The 22,036-nt window shown below is 40.1% G+C and overlaps 1 protein-coding gene and 1 pseudogene across 3 annotated transcripts in view; both read left to right on the forward strand.

Moving 5' to 3' along the window:
* The window catches only part of ANAPC1 (anaphase promoting complex subunit 1), a 99,137-nt gene that overhangs the window by 11,786 nt on the left and 65,315 nt on the right, over window positions 1-22,036 (forward strand). Inside the window, exons 8-18 of one of the 3 annotated variants that reach the window (XM_025260581.3) lie at window positions 158-303; window positions 942-1,162; window positions 1,861-2,070; window positions 4,732-4,827; window positions 7,124-7,214; window positions 7,315-7,380; window positions 11,571-11,705; window positions 13,061-13,198; window positions 13,768-13,828; window positions 15,768-15,955; window positions 20,845-20,919. In XM_025260581.3, coding sequence (XP_025116366.3) covers window positions 158-303; window positions 942-1,162; window positions 1,861-2,070; window positions 4,732-4,827; window positions 7,124-7,214; window positions 7,315-7,380; window positions 11,571-11,705; window positions 13,061-13,198; window positions 13,768-13,828; window positions 15,768-15,955; window positions 20,845-20,919 — 1,427 coding nt within the window. The remainder of the gene's footprint in view (window positions 1-157; window positions 304-941; window positions 1,163-1,860; window positions 2,071-4,731; window positions 4,828-7,123; window positions 7,215-7,314; window positions 7,381-11,570; window positions 11,706-13,060; window positions 13,199-13,767; window positions 13,829-15,767; window positions 15,956-20,844; window positions 20,920-22,036) is intronic. The other 2 variants (XM_044925568.2, XM_044925569.2) reach the window with 2 other exon arrangements.
* On the forward strand, window positions 12,021-12,119 carry LOC112578312 (annotated as a pseudogene).

The following is a 22,036-nucleotide window of genomic DNA, read 5'->3' on the forward strand; positions in this document are numbered from 1 at the left end:
ATGGAGAGTTAATTATGTCATATTAATATATTAATGGATTTTATGCCTTAATTACCTTCATTTCTCTGTGTCTTTAGGAATTGCAAGAAGTCACTTCATAAACAAGTCTTGTGAAGCCCATTGTCCTGTACTTGATCATTTCTGTTTTATCTTTAAGGTCTTTTTGGTTCATCACGGGTACAGTATGTTGTAGATCATGCAATGAAAATTGTCTTTCTCCACACCGATCCCTCCATTGTCATGACCTATGACACTGTTCAAGGTCTGCACTCTGTGTGGGCTCTCCGGAGAGTCAAAACAGAGGTAAGGGTGAAGGCAAGTCACTTCTTAACAGAAAAAGATAGTTAATACTGAAAATTTGCCTTTTTTTTTTTTTTTGGCTACTCATTAAAAATTATTTTTTAAATTTGTTTAATTTTAATTGGTGGATAATTGCTTTACAGTATTCTCTTGGTTTCTGCCATACATCAATATGAATCAGCCATAGGTATACATATGTCCCTTCCCCCTTGAACCTGCCTCCCTCCTTCCACCCCAGCCCACCCCCGCTAGGTTGTCAGAGAGCCCTAGTTTGAGCTCCCTGAGTCACACGGCAAACTCCCACGGGTTCTCTGTTTTACGTGTGGTAGCGTATATGCTTCCATGCTACTCTCTCCACCCGTCCCCCTCTGCTTCCCCCACTGTGTCCTCAGTCTGTTCCATGCCTGCCTCTCCACTGCTGCCCTGCAAATAGACTCACTGGCAGCACACCATCTTTCTAGACTCCATATATGTGTGCTAACGTATGATATTTGTTTGTATGCTTTTAGAAGACTCGTGAAATAAATTGAGTATCTTAGGGAAAAAAATGTTATATCTTTAATAACTGGCAACTACCCTGCAAGGAAATTGCCCTTCTAATCTAATTATTACCTCCCCATTCCCCTTCATTTTGACTTAAGGAAGGGAATGTTGTTTTAAAGTTCTCTGAACAGGGGGGCACCCCCCAGAACGTGGCTACTAGCAGCTCGCTCACAGCACACCTCAGAAGCCTCTCCAAGGGCGACTCCCCCGTGGCTTCCCCCTTCCAGAACTACTCCTCCATCCACAGCCAGAGCCGCTCCACCTCCTCGCCCAGCCTGCACTCCCGTTCACCTTCCATTTCCAACATGGCAGCTCTCAGGTGGGACTTCAGTGTGGACCTGTTTCCTGGTTTTAAACAAGATGTCTCAAGAAAAAGATACCTTCTTTTTAAACTTTCTGTTGTGATTGGAAGGATTTAAAATTTCTCTTGACAGCTCCTGAGTACCTTTTAGGAAAAAAAGCAGTATGCCTATTGAGCTATTTTTACCAAGATTCCAGGCCTACTGTGTTGCCTTGCCAGTGAGTCATATTTAGAAGCTGCCAATTCTTGTTAAGAGTGCCGCATTGTTACCACTGCTTGGCAGCAGTTTGGTGAATATTAATTCCTGAGATATTTTGGTACTGTTTTCTTTTGTCTTAGTTTGCTTTAGCTTTTGTTTTTATTAGTATCTATATAATCTGGGTTTTGTTCATATGTGTATGTCTGAGTACCTAAGAACATAGTTTAGACTTTTTTGAATAATCTAAGCGATTCCTTTTCTGAGGCAGAAGATGAACTGATTTTCAGTTAAAAAAAGAATTATTCCAGCAGGAGTTCTAAATCTTTAGAATATAATAAAGCGTGTTAAACCATTTAAGTAGCTGTTCTTTTTTTTTTTTTTTTAATTGTTATTTCTGACTGGGTTTCTGCCTTGAATATTTGCATGAATACATAGAGTTTGGAAAGCTTTATTGGAAAGTGTGTCGTCTCAGCCTGCGTTATTAATTATGGTGCCCTCTTTTCTGTTTGTTTTGCAGTCGTGCTCATTCCCCTGCCTTAGGAGTGTACTCTTTTTCAGGGGTGCAAAGGTTCAACCTTTCAAGCCATAATCAGTCTCCAAAGAGACACAGTTTTTCTCATTCTCCAAGTAGTAATTCTAATGGCTCCTTTCTTGCGCCAGAAACAGAGCCCATTGTTCCTGAGCTTTGTATCGACCACTTATGGACTGAAACAATTACTCGCCTGAGGTTTGGAGGATATATTTTTATATTGAGAGAAAAATGATGCTAAAAGTTTTAGAAAACACTTGATATTCTGTGTAAAGCTTCTTGCTATAAGCAGTTACAAATACTTACAAAAATGCATAGAAATATATATTAAAGGCTACCTAAGTTTCAGTAGAGAATATTAGTGATATTAAGATGATCATAAAAATATTCTTTTGTCATTTGCTGTTTCTTCCTTAACTTTGTAGTAGTAATCTCTCCCTTTTGAAGTGTTTGCTGTTTTAGGGAAAAACAGTTAATTTGTGTAGTTTAGGCAACTTGGGGTTTTATAGCATTTTTCTTAAGTTTTGTCTTTGTTAGTTGAGTATCAGCTGTTCTCCTGTGAAACACCACTCAGACCTCCATTCTACACGACCTTCCTCCTTTTATGTTCTCTTTAATCATTCATTCATTCAGTGCCAGTGTGTGTGTTAGTGGCTGTGGTTTATCAGCAAGCAGGTCACTGTCCCTGTCCTCAAAAAGAGACATCTGGAGGGTGGTGGCTCTGCAGATCTGCAGACAGGACTTTGAAAAGACAGCTGGGTATTTTCTGGGTGGGTAAGTGGAGAAGGCACAGTCGTTAGAGGGGATCAGGAGAAAAGTTAGGAAGTGTGAATGTGTGGTATGTTCCAGGAATTAAAAATACTGTCAATTTGTTTATGTAGGAGAAGGGGAAAGGGCTGTGAAAGAGGAGGTAGAGAGAGAGAGCCATTGGGGCTGTTCTGTCTCATAAAAGCTGTAAGGAGGTGCTTTATGTGTGGGTCATAAGGACAGGGGGAGGAGTAGTCACTTAACAGTGGGGACTGAGGCAAGGCAGGTGGATTGGAATTTATGGAGTGTGTAGAGGTTGGGTTCCTGGGGTTCCTGGAGGGCCTGTGGATGAACAGGGGTTCTGGTAACCCTCTGGGATCAAAGATAGTAATCAAAGGTACGTGTGGTGTCTAGGCCTTTTCTTTAGGAGAGGATTTAACATTCATTAGATTCCCAGTCTGTGACCTCTGAATACTTAAAAGCAGGCTGTGTAGAATCAAAAAGGGCTAGGGACTGAAGTCCTGGGAACTTAACGTTTGGGGAGGAGGTTGGTGAAAAGAGATAAAATTGCTGCAGACAGACAGCAAGGGAGGTCAGGCGGGGGAAGCAGCAGGACAATCATGGAACATGAGAAAGGAGGCTTGAGATGAAGGTGTCGGTGTCGTCAGATGCCGGTGAAGTGTGGCAGTGAGGGTGGGCTCAGAGGCGGTACCTGCTGGCAGTGAGTTCCCTGGTGACCTTGTCCAGAGCACCTTGCGTGGGTAGGGTGTAGTAGGATGGGGTGGAAAAAGTCAGTGGGGACTGGAGGGGTGAGCATGGATACACAGACTGTCCACGGAGTCCTTTGAGTGGGAATGAGGGTCCAAAACTAGCTGGAGGCACCTCAGGGTCCAGGGAGGGTTTCATTTTTCCTGAACTATATTAGAGAAAATTCATCTTCCTCTTTGCCCCTAAATTCCTCAGTGTGTTTCTCTAGAAAGTAAGGACGCTTTTTTTACCGAACCACACTACCATTTTTACAGTCAGCTAAGCGACCAGTAAGTCCTTCATATAATCTGATGTTTTAGTACATCTGTGTATTTAAAGACTCATTTTAAAGTGAGACAGTAGGCTGCAAAGATTACACACCCAGAGCAGGAGAGCATTGAAAATACGGGGAAGAGGAAGTGATTGATGGAACAAGGAACCAGACAGGCACTCAGGAGCAGAGATTGGCCCTGGGGAGAAAGAAGGTGATGATTATCAGATAGGCCGCACTGGGGCTCCCGTGAGATGGAGGCCACACCCGTGCTCTTAGGCCAGCAGGTCAGTGATACTTGGAGGAAAGTGAAGATGTGAGTACAGGCTTGAAGTAGGTTCCATTTTTGTTCCTTGTATATAACATAAAAATTCCCTGTATTTAAAAATCATTTGTTTTGGGACTTCCCTGGTGATCCAGTGGTTAACTGCATGCTGCCAATGTGGGGTGGGGGTTGGAGTCGCAGGTTCGATCCCTGATCAGGGAACTGAGATCCTATGTGCTGCATTGTATGGCCCGAAATTTAAAACAATAAGTAAATGGAAAGAAAATACTGTCACTAAAAGAAAAAAAAAGTCATTTCTCCTTAAATACCTTATTGCTAAGTTGGATATATTGCAGATGCTTATTTTACAGTTCCAGTCCTCTGCACCGCTCTGCAAAGAAACTTTTGAGAATAGAGAAGTTTGGGGTATGGTTTAAAAAAAGAGAGGTAAAGTGGAACCTAATCTTAGAGAGTAAGGATAGATTGGAGAGGTCATGTTATAAAAAGTCTGACCCCTTAGACCTTGTAAGAGATAGGAATTCAAGTTTGCATTACTTTGGCAGTAGGCAACTAGCATAGTGTAGAATTAAAAAGGTAATGATTACGTTTATTGGAATTTTCCCCTAAAAAGCTATGTAGTGGACTCAGAATCAGAGCTGAGAGGAATCTTAGAGATGATGAAGTTCAGTTCTTAGAAGTGCTTTTGTGTCTTCAAAGTTATTGCTTGGCCCAATTAGTATTTCTTGTATTTTCAAAGACTTTTTATTAATATCTGAGGTAGGTTTTTAAGCCAGTGCCACCATTTTCTTTATTAATATATCTATTACAGGAAGAAAAATTCACAGGCCTCCAAAGTCTTTATTACATCTGACCTATGTGGGCAGAAGTTCTTGTGCTATTTAGTAGAGTCCGAGCTCCAGTTACGGTAAGTGTGTTTATGTTTCTCATTTAATCAGTGTAAATACATTTGTGTTTAGGGCTTAGTCGCTCAGTTGTGTCTGACTCTTTATGACTCTGTGGACTGCTGCCTGTCAGGATACTCTGTCCATGGAATTCTCCAGTTAATACTGAAGTGGGTTGCCATTTCCTTCTCCAGGGAATCTTCCTGACCCAGGAGTCGAACCTGTGCTTCTGTCTCTAGGGCTGTTCTTTCTTTTCTTTTTCTCTTTCTCTCTTTTTTTTTTTTTTGCATAATAACTTTATTGAAATAATTTATATACCATGAAGTTAACATGTTTTAAGTGTATAATTAAATGATTTTTAGTAAATTTACAATTGTGCAACGTCACCACAATCCAGTTTTAAAACTTCCTCTATCACTTTTGAGAGATCTTTTGTGCTTGACTTTAGTCAGTGTTCCCATTCCCAACCTCAGACCACCAGAATATAGGCTTTCTGCCCCTGCAAATTTGCCTTTGCTCGATATTGTATATAAATAGAATAATACAATAGATAGTTTTTTGTGTCTGCAACCTTCTTTCTCTTGGCATGTTTTTTAGGACCCCCGTGTTGTAACATGTGTAAACATTTTATTCCTCTTACTGTGTGGTATTATATAAACGTACCACATTGTGTTCACTGGTTGATGGACATTTGGTTTGTTTCTACTCTTGACCGTTGTGAGTTACGGCACTATGATCACTGGAGCCAAAATCTTTGTGTGGACATACGTGATTCATGTACATAGATAGGTAGATAGCTAGGAGTGGGTCAAATGATAAATTCATTTTCAGCTTTTTTTTTTGTCCTCTGAGGCATTTTATTTGTATGTATTACATCCCTAGAGAAGGAATCCAAGGATTTTCCCTCCTGTGTGTTTTCGTTGCTTCCTCATGGTCCATGATTCCAGCTGAGGTTGTCAGTACAACGAAACCAAACTGATGGGATAGGAGCAGGTCATTCGGCCATTTTCTAGATCTTTGAGTTGCACATCAAATCTGGGGCTGATCATTCTACACTTACTTAGCCTGCCTGTGAGGTTCACAGCAGTTTTCCCAGCCCTGTGATCATCAGTGATTTCAAATTCGCCCATAGCCATGCTTCATCATCACAGTTAGAAACCTGACGATGACTCTGGAGCGCGGCCTAATAAGGACCTGGCGTTTGCCTCTCTTTTCGGCGTTGTTGATACTCTTGAGAGCTTCAGCCAGGACACTCATGTGCACCGTTCTGGTGGCACGGAAAGATGCTGGAAAGAGGACTCATTGGCAGCTTTTAAAGAAATTGCCAAATTTGTTTTCCAACTAAACTGCACCATTTTACATTCCGCCCAACAATTTTTGAGTGTTCAATTTTTCATCCTTGACAGCATTTGATATTGTTATTTTCTTTGATTGTAGCCATTCTGATGTGTTTGAAGTGGTTTTAATTTGCATTTCCCTGATGACTTATGATGTTGAGCATCTTCTCATGCACTGATTAGCCATTTGTTTATCTTCCTAGGTGAAATATGTATTCATATATTTGCCAATGTATTGACCCTGTAATTTTGAAATTATTACAGGTCATAGGAAGTTGTAATGTAGTACTTGTCCCCAGAGGTAACATCTTATGTAACTACAGTGCATTACCAAAGCAAGGAAATTGACATCAGTACAGTCCACAGACCTTGTTCAAACCATCAGGTTTACATGTACTCATGTGCGTGTGTGTGTGTATGTATGATTCAATGAAGTTTTCTCACGTGTTGCTGTGTGTAACACCACAATCGAAATTCTGAACTTCTTTATCACCTCGCAGATCTCCCTCATGCTAGCTACCCTTTAGAGTCACATGCTGCACACCCTAGATTTCCCAGGTGGCTCACTGGTAAGAAACCCGTTTGCCACAGGAGATGCAAGAGACAGAGGCTCGATCCCTGGGTTGGAAAGATCCCCTGAAGGAGGAAATCATAACTCCAGTATTCTTGCCTGGAAAATCCCGTGGACAGAGGAGCCTGGCGGGCTACAGTCCATGGGGTTGCAAAAGAGTTGGACACGACTGAGCGACTAAGCATGCACATCACACCCACCTCCCACTGTCCCCAATCCCTGGCAGCCACTAATCTGTTCTGTCTGTAATTTTGTCATTTGTCATTGAAGATGTTATATATATGGAACCCAACAGTAAGTAACCTTCTGAAATGGGCATTTAACAGTCAGCCTAATACCCTTGAATTAAATATAAGTACAGGTTTGTTGCATGTATCAATACTGTATTTGTTTTTTAATTTGAATGTTTAGATGTGTAAAGTTTCAAGAGAGTAATGATAAAACACAGCTCATCTTTGGCTCTGTCACCAACATCCAGGCAAAGGATGCAGCGCCAGTGGAGGTAAATGCAGGCATATTTCTTGAGAAGTTGAAAATCTTTGTACTTTATAATTTGCACAATTGGAAAAAAAATTTTTTTGCCTTTTTTTTTTTTTTTCAAGAAGATAGACACTATGCTGGTCCTGGAAAGCAGTGGAAACCTGGTGTTGTATACAGGGGTGGTGCGGGTAAGTAGCTCATAGCACCCCATGCTGTTAGTAGGACTGCTTCTTTGTTATTTTTTAGTGTTAGTTTGATATTCAGAATTTGTTACCTCATGACTGTGGAATTTGGCAGAAGATTTCTGTAAGAGTTGAAAATGAACCCTTTGGTTTAGGTTGAACCTTATTTGGAGTACTTCCCTGGTGGTGATAAAGAACCAGCCTGCCAATGCAGGAGATGCAAGCTTGATCCCCAGGTCGGAAAGATCCCCAGAGAAGGAAATGGCAGCCCACTCCAGTATTCTTGCCTGGGAAATTCCATGAACAGAGGATCCTGGTGGGCTTTAGTCCATGGGGTTGCAGAGGAGTTGGACATGACTTAGCGATTAAGCAACAGCAACTTGGAGGTCTAGGTCTCATGGTCATTAGATGGATTGGTATTATGAACACAGTGCAGTTGGGGAAGCTTCAATGAATGTAGATAAATTATTTTTTAATAAAAGGAGAAAAGGTTAACTGAAGTTTTATAAAAAAATGTAGTTTTAAAATTAATGTATGGTCAAGCTTGTTAACTCTCAGAGCTTTAGTAAAGTTGCATTACGTTAAATGTATACTATGTAGTATGTTGGCTGTCTCTTTTTAAACAGTTGTGAAATTTATATACAGAACAATGTAAATTTTACACGTGTAAAGTATGAAATTTAAATATACACAATTTGAAGCATAATGAAGTGAACATTCATATGCCCTCTACCCAGGTTAGGAAATAGGATGTTGCCCATAGTTTAGTCTCCTGGTGTTCTCTCCCCTGTCATCCTCATCCCCCAGAGGTAGACAGTGTCTTTTCTTGCCATAAATCAGTCCCTGGTTTTTTGTTCCTACTTTCTGCAATTATATCACTAAAGAATAAGTTGTTTCTTTGTATATGAATTTTCATATAAATGAAACATACCATATACTCTTCTCTGACTTGACTATTTTGCTCAATATCATATTATTGAATATTTTTAGATATATTTTTGTAGGCACAAAGCCGTTGTTGACTCCCTGTTACACAGTTTTCCATTGTATGATTACACCAGAACTGTACCAGCCATGAGGATTTTTTTGTTGTTTCTGCTGTTTCTTCTGATTAAACAATGCTTAAAAGGGTTTTTAAAAAACATGTATCTCCTAGTCTTTAGAATATATGCATATTCAACTTAGCCCGGTGGTGCCATATTGTTTTCCAAAGTGTAGATTGTATCAAGGTTGCAAGGTTGTACTCCTTGCCTCCAGCAGTGTGTGAATTCTCAAAGCTTCTTTAGTGTTAGTGCTAAGTCGCTTCAGTCATGTCCGACTCTTTGTGATCCTATGGAGCACAGCTTGCCAGGCTCCTCTGTACATGGGATTCTCCAGACAAGAATACTGGAGTGAGTTGCCATTTCCTTCTCCAGGTATCTTCCCGACCCAGGGATCGAACCTGAATCTCTTACGTCTCTTGAATTGGCAGGTGTATTCTTGACCACTAGCTTCCCACCTGGGAAGCCCCAGTCTTCATTACATTATTGCTAATCCAAAGTACTATTTTTTTTCCCCCAAATCAGTGCCTCATTAGAGCCAGGTGAGAATGGAGGTCCAGCCTCCCACCTGGCCTTTGTTCACAGGCGGTAGTATTTTTCCTCAGTGTTTGTCTGGGGTAGATTGATTATTGTCTAAAAGTTCTCTAGCTTGTTAAGCTACTCCTTTCCTGATTGGGTCTTTTTTTGGGGTCTGCTCCCGTGGTGAAATTGTGGTGTGCTTGAACTTCCACCCTACCTTGAGGCCAGTTTGAGAACTAAATGGTGTTTAGTTCTCAAATGTTTTACTCTGTCTTTGTCAGTCACACAGGGGTCACTGAGAGGCCTGCACAGGATTTCATACACATATTTAGAAAGTCCTTTTCTCTATTTCCTTCCTCCCCATCCCTCCCCTCACTCCCTACCGCCTAGTTACTACAGGGTGGGGCTGTCTGTGGAAGAAGGGTGGGAAGAGGTAGGCCACCTTATTCTTACAGAGTGAGGATGAGAGCCAGGCTCCTCCCCCTCGACAGTTGCTGCACTGTGGGGAGGTGTGAGGGGCATATGCCTGGCGTGAGAGCAGGGCTTCGTCTGCAGTCTGTGCAGCTGCAGAGCCATTGGCGGGGAGGCCATGCTGCCTGGTTACTGCAGAGCAGGGGCTCAGAGAGGGTAGGCCTGGCCTCCTGGCTTTGCCCCGGGGCAGAGCATTGCCTCGTCCCAGTAAGGTGGGATGAGGGATCCCGCCCCTTGTCTCCATCCGCAGGTCTGGATGGGGCGGGCACCAGGGCTGTGGCTTGTTTTGTGTATTTGACTGAAGTGGGGCAGATGTGGCGAACGTGGTTGTTCCCTGCTTGGCCACTCTTCCTGACCAAGTTTTGGCAAAAAGAGCAGGGTATTTGTGGGCTCTCTTTTGTTCTGTGCCTGAGAGCATTTCTGGGTTGCAGGCCCCTCAAGAGTGCAAGTCCTGGTTATGTCTCTCAGTTGTGTCCGACTCTTTGCAACCCCGTGGGCTGTAGCCTACCAGGCTCCTCTGTCCGTGCGATTCTCCAGGCAAGAGTACTGGAGTGGGTTGCCGTTCCTTCTCCAGGAGATCTTCCCAACCCAGGGAACGAACCTGGGTTTCCCACATTGCAGGCAGACGCTTTACCATCTGAGCCACCAGGGGAGCTCAAGTAGAGAGGTAGAGAAAGGAAAACAGAAAGGTGGGGGTTCATACTTCATTCCTGATTCTCAGGCCCCCAGCCTGTCAGCGTTCCTCACCTTCTACAGCCCTTAGCTAGTTGTATCACACATTCATGCAGATCCTGTTGTGGTGGTGGTAGTTAGTGGGAGTAATAGCATAGAATGTGCTGATTCCATATTTTTATGATCTGGAGGGGTGGTTGCTGATTTTTTTTTTTTTTTAAAACCTCCACATACTAGTTCTGACTGTCATTTTTATTTTTTAATCCTAAGGATTTTATTGGACAACTTATGTAATTTTTATCAGTTTTCACGTAGTATATTCAGATAGTATATTTATGTACATATACATAAATATGTATATTGTTAAAATTCCACTTTAGTTCTGAATATCCTTTTAGTCTTATCAAGAGTTTTCAGGGGGTTGGGAGAGAGTTCAAGAGGGGGGAACATTTGTATATTTATGGCTGATTCACATTGTATGACGGAGAAGGTGATGGCACCCCACTCCAGTACTCTTGCCTGGAAAATCCATGGACAGAGGACCCTGGTGGGCCGCAGTCCATGGGGTCACTAAGAGTCGGACACGACTGAGCGACGTCACTTTCACTTTTCACTTTTATGCCTTGGAGAAGGAAATGGCAACCCACTCCAGTGTTCTTGCCTTGAGAATCCCAGGGATGGGAGAGCCTGGTGGGCTGCTGTCTATGGGATGGCACAGAGTCGGACATGACTGAAGCGACTTAGCAGTAGCACACTGTATGGCAGAAACAAACACAACAGTGTAAAGCAGTTAGCCACCAGTTAAAAATAAATAAAAAAGAAAAAAGGTTTTCAGACTGTGTGGACGTGAACTTCTGTGTGGTTTTTCTGAGAATCCTATGGATAGTTAAAAGAAAGAGTGATTAGCGTGATTTTTGAATCACTCTTTTAAGGTCAGTGAGGAGTTTATTTTTTCCTAGTTTCCTGAGGAAGAAGTGTTTGAGAGTTTATGATGGATTGCAAGCTGGAGAGCACAGTTTGGACTAGGTTGGGTTTAATTTCTTGAGTGTCACTTCAGCTTAATTTCTTTTGGCCCCGAGACATAAATGACACTTTTTTCTTTCTGCCAGGAGACTTAATAAGACTGATGCTTATAATCTCTGAAAGCTTAATGTGCCTGCTGCCTTTACCTCCAATAAGGTGGAAAAGTGTGTGGTATACTTGAATTTTGTTTAGTGTCTTAACTGTGTTAATATATCCCCCGTTTCCTGCCTTCAAAAAGTTCTTAGTAATGAAAAGAAGGAATCAGACTAAGAATTTATGTCAAGATGTTGTTGGATGGTGGAATTTGATACGTTATTAAAATTTTAATTCTCCCTGTTTTTTAGTTGTGTGTGGTGAGCATAAACTTTGAAATAGCAAAAGAAATACATGCTTACATGCCTTAATGTTTGATTCAAGAACATGATACATGAAAGCTAATATTTTTTCCCCACATTTTTAAATTTCTTTCAGGTGGGGAAGGTTTTTATTCCTGGGCTGCCAGCTCCCTCCCTGACCATGTCCAACACGATGCCTCGGCCCAGCACCCCGCTTGACGGCGTTACTGCTACTAACCCTCTGAGTAAGCTGCTTGGATCCCTGGATGAGGTGAGAAGGGGAATAGGTGTTGTCAAAAATTGATAGTGTTTTAGAAAAGTTGGGTCAAATATTAGCTCTTTCCATGGTTAACTTTTTTTCTGTTTTAAGAACTGTAAAATTGGAAGTTTAGCTAATGCTTGTAGAATATGAATATTTTCAAACACAAATGATTCAGTAAACGTACAGTGACTTCCCTTGTGATGTGTGAGGTGCTTTTTGAGGATGCTACAGTGAGGAGAGGGATGCATTCTTTTTCATCTAGGGATCTCACAATTTACTTGCGTGAATCAGATGTACTGTCTGTTTTAAGAAATCATAATTTAATGCTCGCTTCGGCAGCAATATATTGAAATGATATAGAGAAGATTAGCATGGGCCCTGCTCAAGGATAACACACAAATTCGTGAAACGTCCCATATTTTTAAAAGATAACTAATGAGAACCTACTTTGTAGCACAGGGAACTCTGAGAGATGTGTCTGACTTGGTTTGGACCTGGAGGACAAATAGAATATTTGCAGGTGGAAGGGGGCATTCGGGTAAAGAGGAATCCCATGGGTGTGGGCGTGGAGGCAGGTCAGTGCAGAACATTGCTAACATATAATTGTACCTCCACCTCTTGGCACACAAGTTAAGACTCAACAAGTCTGTGGAATGAATGAATACTTTTAAAAATCCATGTGGTCTGTTGGGTAAGGCAGGGCAAGAGGTGGGATATTCTAGTATTATCTGTGTACTAGATACTGTTCCAAGCACTATATGTGTATTAACTCATTTAGTCCCTTAAAACAGCTTTATTAGGAAAATATTAATCCTTGTTTTACAAATGCGTACATGGAGATACAAGGAGGTTACTTATCTAAAAACTTACAGCTCATAAGTGGTAGAGCTAGGATTTATACTCCACCTGACATGCTCTTAAAGAATAAAGGATAAAAAGGTTTTTCATTCTGAATGCAGTCAGTAGGACATTATAGGTTTTAGAGCTTGCAGTTAAGAATGTTAGGATTTGTGTTTCAGATGGGTTTATCTTGGGATTAAAGATAGACCAAGTGGTATTAGATCCCAAGTGGTATTAAACTGTGGGGCCACTTACTTTTGATTCCTTTCTCTCTTGATCTTGGCCCCTCAAGTCCAGGTTATCTCCACAACTCTCCAGTGCCATCGATTAGATGTCCTATTTTTATTGACTTTTTATAGCTGCTCTTGGTGGGGACCTTGGGAAAGGCTAGTTAGTCATACTTATAACAGAATGGTGTAAAATCATTGTGTACAATTGTTAGACCATATGCAAAAAAGACATGTAATTTCTTCATCCTAATTTCTCAAAAATGCTTCACGTGTTGTATTTATGACCCTGTACAGGTTCTGGTGTCCCCAGTTCCAGAACTGAGGGATTCTTCAAAGCTTCATGATTCTCTCTATACTGAGGATTGTACTTTCCAACAGCTCGGGACTTACATTCATTCTATTAGAGACCCTGTCCGTAACAGGGTAACGCTAGTAAGTGTGCACATTTATTTTTGAAAGGTAGAATAGCTTTCCAAGAATTATGGCTGTCATGTAAAGTTTGTCAGAATGCAGAGTTTTTTCTGAAAAGTGCAAACAAATATTTCATGTGATTTTTTAAAAGCACTTGTAATACATCATTTTTTTGCCCTATTTTTCTTTAGTTTCATCCAGCTTTTTTCTAAAGTTTTTATATTATTAAAAAGTGTATTGGAAACAAAGCTTGTTCATTCAGTTCAATTTTAATATAGACAATTTTTTTGTTGTTGTTAAAAGTGAGACTTTTGGTGATGGTGACTCTTAGTGTCTATATGAAAATTAGCCACTTTGTTTAAAGATAAGAGTTTTTGTTAATGTTCTACAAATAAACACATTTATTCTGTCTGAAATTTCAAAGTACTCAGTTCTGTTTGAAAATACTACTTATTTTTCATTTATTTTATTGCATTTTTCTTTGACAGGCAAACAGTCTTGCTAAGCATCAGCTATTTTTTAGACATCGAGAGATTTAGAATGAACAGATTCTATTCACTTGCCCTTATTCGTTTCCATCTTCTCCCTAGGAACTGAGTAATGGCTCCATGGTGAGGATCACTATTCCTGAAATTGCCACCTCTGAATTAGGTATGGTTGAGGATCAAACCTCACGTTCATGTGTTCTTAGTTTGATTTAAAAGATTTGGAGTAATTGCTGATGTACATTAGTAATTGGGGCTTTAAACGTTTTGCTGTTTTGGAGCCGCGGGATGGGCCTTCTTCCTGCGCTGAGAAGCAGTGACGCGCTGCCGAGCACTGTGTGCGGCCATCCGTGTGTGCGCCAAGGCTGGGGCCCGGGAGCGCGTGCTGGTTCCAGTTCTGTGAGGTTTCTCACGGGGAGGAAGCCGTGCAGTGAGATCACAGCATATGGACACGCCTCTTGCAAGAAAGTCTGAGAAACAAGCCCAAGCAACCAAAACAGATTTTGGCATATTTGATGGTTTTTAATCCAAAAATAATCTCTCAATTGTTAAGAATAATTGAGAAATTAACATAATTGCCTTTGAGGAAAACTTAACATTTTAGCAAAAATATACTCAGAAGTATTTTGATAAAATCAGAGTCTGCTTGAATAATTATTGAAATGCAATTTAGAAAGTACTAGGTGGAGAATATTTCTGAACGTAGAATAAAGAAAACCATGTAATCAAAAAGATTTGCCAACAAATGTAAGTTAAGAAAACAATGCCTGTGTGATATAAGAAAATTCAGGATGTCTGTTAGTTTCAAAATCCAACTTCCAGTGCAGAATGTTGGCAGATTTTGTGATCTCTGGAATTTGCCAAGTGGGCTGGAGTGCCTTTATCATTTTAGGAAGTACTCTTCATCAGTGTGGTAGATGATATTCTGAGTTGGTATGGAACTGCCTTGCTTTTCTAAAAGGTATAGCCAGTGATCTCAAGAAGTATAAGCCTAACCAAAATATATAAAAACAATTAATGGATTAGTTAAAATAAATAAAAGCAAAGTGAAATCTTAACTCTTGCAGGAGCAAATAGAAGTCACATAGTTCGTGCACAGAAGGTTTTGTACTTGATAAAACTTTCCTTAGCACCTCAGTTGGTATCTGGTTTACACTGATTTTGGATTCAACCATGACAAACTTGGTTATCTGGTTTTCTGACACTGGTTTCATTTGATTCCAGCCTTGGTTGTGTGTGCACACATATAGCAAATTGATGAGAAAAAGCATATACTGCTAAGGATGGGCCCTGGTAACAGTGAATTTGGGAAGGGAAGGAAAAAATCCTCTAAAGAGATTATGTGGGTATACAAAAACATTGCAGGTCGGGGCCGTTTCCTGCTAAAAGCAGACCTAGGCCTCTTCATAGCGTTAGCCCTTGCCCCCCGAGGGAGTCGCTGTGTGACACTGTAGCGCTGTAACTGATTGTCGTACTAATGGTATCGAGCCATTAAGAAAGATGTAGACTACATGGTATTGACTGATCTGTTTAAGACAGAGAGTATGTAAAACACCATAGAAACAGGGCTGTCAGAAATAATGAAAAGTTATAAAGCTTTGGTTAACCAGAATGTTGAATCATTTACAGCATATTTTAAAGCTAGGTGGGTGTTTTTATTTGAGGATGTATGTATTGATTATTCTATATTTACTGAAGTATTGAAACTATTTTATATGAATTTACAAATGTAGAAATTGTGTGGTTTTGTTAGAATGATCTTTAATTCATTGCTCAAACTAGGACATTTTTGAGAGCAAAAATGGGAAGCTGTTGGGGCCACAGATGTCAGTCAGTTCTGTCTTAGGTAACCTGGGCTATGTGGTTATTCTATTTCTGACCCAAAATTGATGACGAAAACACTGCTCTGAGACCTCTCACAAGCCCTGTTAAATTCAGAGTCAGATGACTGGCTAGGTCAGGTTTGTGTCCCACCAGCTCTTTAATGGCAGTTCCCTTTTCATAGTGCTTGACCTTTATATAGCAGTGATTTAAAAACCGTAGTAAAAGGGGAAAAGAAATGCATGCCTAGAAAGCATACTAAAACTAATCTTTGCTTTCAATAGTACAAACTTGTTTGCAAGCGATTAAGTTCATTCTGCCGAAAGAAATAGCGGTTCAGATGCTCGTCAAGTGGTACAGTGTCCACAGTGCCCCAGGAGGGCCCAGTGATCACTCAGAGTGGAACTTATTTGTGACGTGTCTCATGAACATGATGGGTTATAACACAGACCGCTTAGCATGGACAAGAAATGTGAGTACATATGATCATTTTTCCTCCTGAGATACATGGTTATCAGTGTAATGTTTGCGTAATTGGTAATACAACATTCAGAGTATGTAACACGCCAGTGTACTAGTAGGCATACCTTAGTCATCAAAATGGAATAATGCTAAGGCTTATCGTATCTATGCATTGTAAGTCAAATATTACTTTAATGATAATGTTTTGTAATTAGAATCATTATGTTTTTATAACGTAAACCACTTTGTTATTTCTCATTTCATCGTTGTAACATGGGTGTAAATTATGCTTAGATTATTAGGAGTAGTCTTGATTTTACTGATGAAGAAACTGAGTCACAAGGAGATCACAGACTAGAGATTTGCTCAAAACTGGGCCTACGGTGTATCTTCTGACTCATGGTTTAATGTTCTTTTCTTGAGGCCCAGACTCTCTTTTTCCACATTATTGCTTGGTCTGTGAGGAAGGTTTAATTTTGAAGGGGATTTAAAGTACTTTAGCCTAAATATCTAGTCTGTCAATGATACAAACTAAGCTCCTCATCTCCCTCCCGAGAAACTTTCTTACAGGTCCTTCATAGGTTATTTACAAATCAGCAGGGTAGGGACTTCAGTCTTGGTGTTTTCGTTTTGCTTCTGGAGATCTTTCCCAGGACAGCCTTGCCTGGTTCACTCTGAAGAAATCTCTCTAGATCACACTTACCTTTCTCTAGGTAACTCAGCTGTACCTGTCAGTACATTTGGGTTTCATACCAGCAAATCCATTAAAAAAAAAGTCATTGTTTTTCTTCATTATACAAGTATATGTGCTTACTGAGGAAAATTTGGAAAATGGAGAGATCAAAAAGAAGATAATACTAAGAGATAACCACTGTAAACATTTTCATTGTTGCTTCTCATAAACATCATATCAATGAAAATTTCCCATATTAAAAATTCTTCAACCTCCCTCCCCCGATTATCATTATAATAGGCTACAATGTGGCTTTGTCATAATTGTGAAAAAGTAAAAGTATTAGTCGCTTGCTTGTGTCCAGCTCTTTGTGACCCCATGGGCTGTAGCCCACCAGGCTTCTCTGTCCATGGGATTCTCCAGGCAAGAATACTGGAGTGGAGGGTTGCCATTCCCTTCTCAGGGGATCTTCTCAACCCAGGGGATCTTCTCAACCCAGGGATAGAACTGAGGTCTCCCGTATTGCAGGCAAATTCTGTACTATCTGAGCTACCAGGGAGGCCCCAATAGCTAATAATTGAACATTGCTGAATCAGTTTTTTCTCTTATGAGTAATTTGAGTAACATTCTTCTATACACAAATCTTTAGATCTCTAGTCAGTTCTCAAGAATTGAACCTTAAAAGAGGAATTACTGGGTCAAATAATGTTCAAAAAGGACTGTCTGTCCAATCAGCATTCTCACCAGTGTCATTTAAAAGTGCCTGCTTCACGACCCAGATTATTCTTGGTGTGCTGAACCTTTGCCAACTCAGAATTTTTATTATTTCTATATAGGTAAATGAGGATGGTTTTCCAATTTTTTTTTTTTTTTTTTTACCCTCTGATTCATCCCTGCCTCGCTCACATTGTCTCCAGCACACTGGTTTCCATTGTTTGTCCTGAACAAGGACAAACGTGTCCAAGTGTGTTCCTACCTTAGGGTCTTCACACTTGCTCTTCCCTCTGGAAAAAATGCAGTCTTGCCGGATGGCTCAGTGGTAAAGAATCTTCTTGGCAATGCAGGAAACGCAGCTTTGATCTCTGGATCGGAAAAATCCCCTGGAGAAGGAAATGGCAACCCACTCCAGTATTCTTGTCTGGGAAATCCCATGGACAGAGGAGCCCGGTGGGCTGCAGCCCATGGGGTCGCAGAGTCAGACCCGACTGAGCGCACAGGCACGCTGGAGAAAATGCCTCCATCAGGCAAGACAAGCTGAGGCCCTGGCCAGGTGTCGCCTCAGCGCAGCCTGCCGTGTCTCTTCTGTGTAGAGTTGTACTTACCCCTTGTCTCCCACTTATTATCCTCGTTACCTGTTTTATTTTTCTCTTAGCACTCGTTAAATATGCTATGCTGTGTATTTTACTTATTTTGTGTGTCTCTGCTCCCATTAGGAAGGTAAATAGCAGTGCCGGGCAAGGATGGATGCCTAGTGAACATGTGCTAAATGAAAGCCCTTGTCCATCTAAATGAAGTATTGTTTTTAAGAGTTTATATATGTTGTATCATATGAAAGAACTGCCTTCTGCAGTTTCCTTGGGAAAAGTTTTACTGGGAAAATAGACAGTTTTCTTATTCCAAACAATTGCGTGAATGCTACTTCAGTCCAGATTTTTCCATTCTTTATTAAATATGAAAAAGTTGAGCCTTACAGAAACTGAAGGTTTCTACATATGAATAAGTCTGCTTCAGCTTCTTGTAGTTTCTGCGTGTTGCTGTCCTGCAGGACTTGATGAATCCACATCACTGTGCCTCGTTCCCTCACAGAGGGCCAGTAGCCCCTCATGTTTCCTGTTGTAGAGAGGACCAAGTACGCAGCTGCTTATTTCTTTTGTAAAGAAGAATCTGACTCTCTGACTAATTTGTTGCGTGGTAGCCCTAAGAGAAGGAACAAGGAAATGAGCCCTGAGACTGAGTTGCTTTGACATTTATTTGGATGACTGCGTAGTTAAACCTTGTCTTGGCTGTCCTTACAATGAAAGCTCAGGATGAAGTGGCCCTCAGTGGCAAATAGTTTTTATTTTGTTTTGTCCAGATGTATCCTCTTTGTTTTCAATAAAGTAATAGGGTGGAGAGTACAGAGTACAGAATTTCTGCCAATGACCAGCTATGTGACTCTGGAATTTCTTTGGGCCTTCCTGAATTTACTGATGTTAAATGACGGCTCTGGGCCAGATGATGTTTCTTTTTGGTTCACAGGTTCTGTGAGTGGTTGCATCTGAGGTTAACTCTTCTGTCCTTTGGGATGCTCATATTTTCATCAGATATTGAGTCCCTGCTGTGGGCGAAGCATGAAGCCAGGCTTTTCAGATAAACATTAGGCAAGACAGATAGTTCCTCCCATTGAATGGACTGTCCCAGGAGAAAGCAGATAAATGAATATTTTGTAGTCAGATTATGATAGATCAAGGTCAGTGATCCACAGGATTATATAACAGGGTTGGCTAAGCAGTGACATATTAAAACAATGAAAATAAAACATCCATATGTGTGACAAAAAGGTATCTGTATCAGTTTCCACTGTTCTTTCCTGTAACTCCAGGTCTTAATGAATTTGATAACCATAACAGGGGTGTTCTTTCTGATTGTGGGTCTTAGACTATGTATGTGTATGCATGCTGTATTTGGTTAAAGTTTCAGGTAAAATCATTTCATTTGTTGCTTTGATTTTACTCTTGTCATTTTTGTCTTTTGATAATATTGTATATAAGTTGGGCTCAGTTTTTTTGTGTTTTTTTAATACATTCTTTTAAAAAAATTCTTTGCCATTATGGTTTATCACAGAATATTGAATATAGTTCCCTTTGCTGTACAGTAGGACCTTGTCCTTTCGATATTCTAAATGTGATAGTTTATATCCACCAACCCCAGACTCCCAGTCCACCCCTCTCCCTCCTCTCTTGTCCCTTGGCAACGATAAGTCTGTTCTCTCTGTCTGTGAGTCTGTTTCTGTTTTGTAGATAGGTTCATTTGTGTCACATTTCAGATTCCACAATGAATGATATCATACAGTATTTTGTCTTTTTCTTGGGCTGTTTTATTTGAATACTTCATAAGAAAACCTGTTCTTTTGATCAGTTCTAAAAATTAACTTTATTCAGTTTTATATTTAAATATTCAGTTTTAAATATTGCTGTTTATGTTTAGTTTTTATATATAAATCAACTTTCAGATGAATGAGATTGATAAATATGTAGGTTTCTATAGCATAGGAAAATAGACCATTTTCCTTTTATACGGTTATGATTGAAGAACTAATAGTTCAGTGCCTGTGCAAAGTAGCAGAAGGGGCTAAGGTTATGCCAGAGAAAATTGAATTAGGCTGAACTTTTAGAAAACTGCTTTTATGTAACTGTATTAGGATAGGCTGTTATAACAGAAAGCCGTTAAAAGATACAGTGGCTTACACAACAGAAATGTGTATCTTGTTCCTTTAACAGTGCTTAGCAGGTAAACAGACCACATGGTTTAATTAGGGACCCAGGCTAATGGAGCATCTGTCCTCTTGAACCTGAGGCTTCAAAGATCACCTTAGAGTTGACACCACCCAGTCAGATGCAAGGGATAGAGCGTAGGGGAGCACGCATGGGAGGTTTTCATGAACTAGTCTGGCATTGATGACGTCCACTCTCATTGATAGTCACTGTCACAGGGCCACATCTCACTGTGAGGGCTGGGATACAGCAGCCTGGCTGTGGGTCCAGAAGAAAGAGGAGAACTTAGATTTTGGAGAGCACCCATTTCTGCCAGAGAATTGTTGGGCTGTCACTATAGACAGACTCCAAATATATGTCTAAATGTATATTTGCTTAGCTCTGACATTTGGCTAACATTGGGTTGATTCTTTGAGACTGGGTGTGTTTTGGATATGACTAATGGTCCTTGTTCTACCAATGGAGTGAAGATCTATGTCATGAGAGAAGTGAGGAGGAAAGGAAGCTACTGTTGCAGAACCTATGAGCCCAGGCACCAGACTAGATGCTTTATATAGATGATTTCATTTAATCTTCACAATGACCCTAGAAGAAGGGTATTCATATCATGTTTTTCCAGATGAGAAAATGAATTTTGATGTCATTCCTCAGTTTCCATAATTGGTAGAACTGATTACTGAGTCCTTTAAGTTGATCTGTTGTAAGTGATAAATTTAAATGATTTTTGTCTTCTCTTTTGGGGTTATTTTCCAGTTTGACTTTGAAGGATCACTTTCCCCAGTCATTGCACCCAAAAAGGCAAGGCCTTCTGAGACGGGATCTGATGATGTAAGTATTGTTTTTTCTTGCTGATACAAATTAATTTGTGGATACATGTACCAGTCACCCATATTTGTGGTGTTCGTGTTGATTTGTGCATATTTCTAACAGCTTTTGCTTATTTTAATACTGAATGGCAGTTATTTTGAAGGATAGGGCCTGTTAAGTTTTCTGATTATTTATTTACTTTTCTCTTTAATGATCATCTTAAAATTACTAAATATACATAGTGCTGCATGTTATAAATTTGAGTTTATAGATGTTTTACTGCCAATTCATCACCTTAAGTGACAGCATTTATTATGCAGTGTTTCTTTAGTTTAAGTTCTCAAACATACCAGATTCCATGGATATATTCTTGTGTTTCAACACATTCTTTTAAAATTGAGGTATAATTTGCATAAATGGAATGTTTAGATCTTAAATTTACAGTTTGATCAGTTTTGACAAATAGACACTCATGTAATCCACACTGCTGTTAAGGACAAAACATTTCTGTGATTCTATACAGTTCTCTTGAGCCATTTTTAATCAAACCATCCACTGATTTGATTTCTATCATATGTTAGTTTTGCCAACTCTAAAACTTAATATAAGTAAAATAATATAGTATGTAGTATTTGGTGTAAAGCTTCCCTCATTCAGCATAATGCTTTTGAGATTCATTGATGTTGCAGATATCAGTAGTCTGTACCTTACTGGGACAGTAGTATGACTATACCATGGTTTTTATATTCATTCTTCTGCGGATGTATATTGCCATTATTTGACTATTATGAAGAAAGCTGGTGCCCACGTTCAGTAACTAGTCTTTGTGGACCTATATGTTCATTTCTCTTGGCTAAATGAATACCTCGCAGTGCACTTGTTGGGTCATTGCTGGGTTCTAATTGATTGTACCGTGTTATACTCTGACCAGCCGTACATGAGTTGGCCAACATCTGCTGTCAGTGTTTCTCCTTTTAACCATTGGAGTGTGTACAAAGTAGCTTCTCTAAGTGCTTTTAATTTGCTTTTCCTAAATGACTCATCACGTTAGGCACTATTTCACATGCTTATTAGCTACTTACGTATCTTTTTGTGAGGTTTCTGTTCAGGTGTAAATTGGATTTTAAAAATATTTATT

The sequence above is a fragment of the Bubalus bubalis genome, chromosome 12 (genome assembly GCF_019923935.1).
Source record: "Bubalus bubalis isolate 160015118507 breed Murrah chromosome 12, NDDB_SH_1, whole genome shotgun sequence".
Taxonomy (NCBI): Eukaryota; Metazoa; Chordata; class Mammalia; order Artiodactyla; family Bovidae; genus Bubalus; species Bubalus bubalis.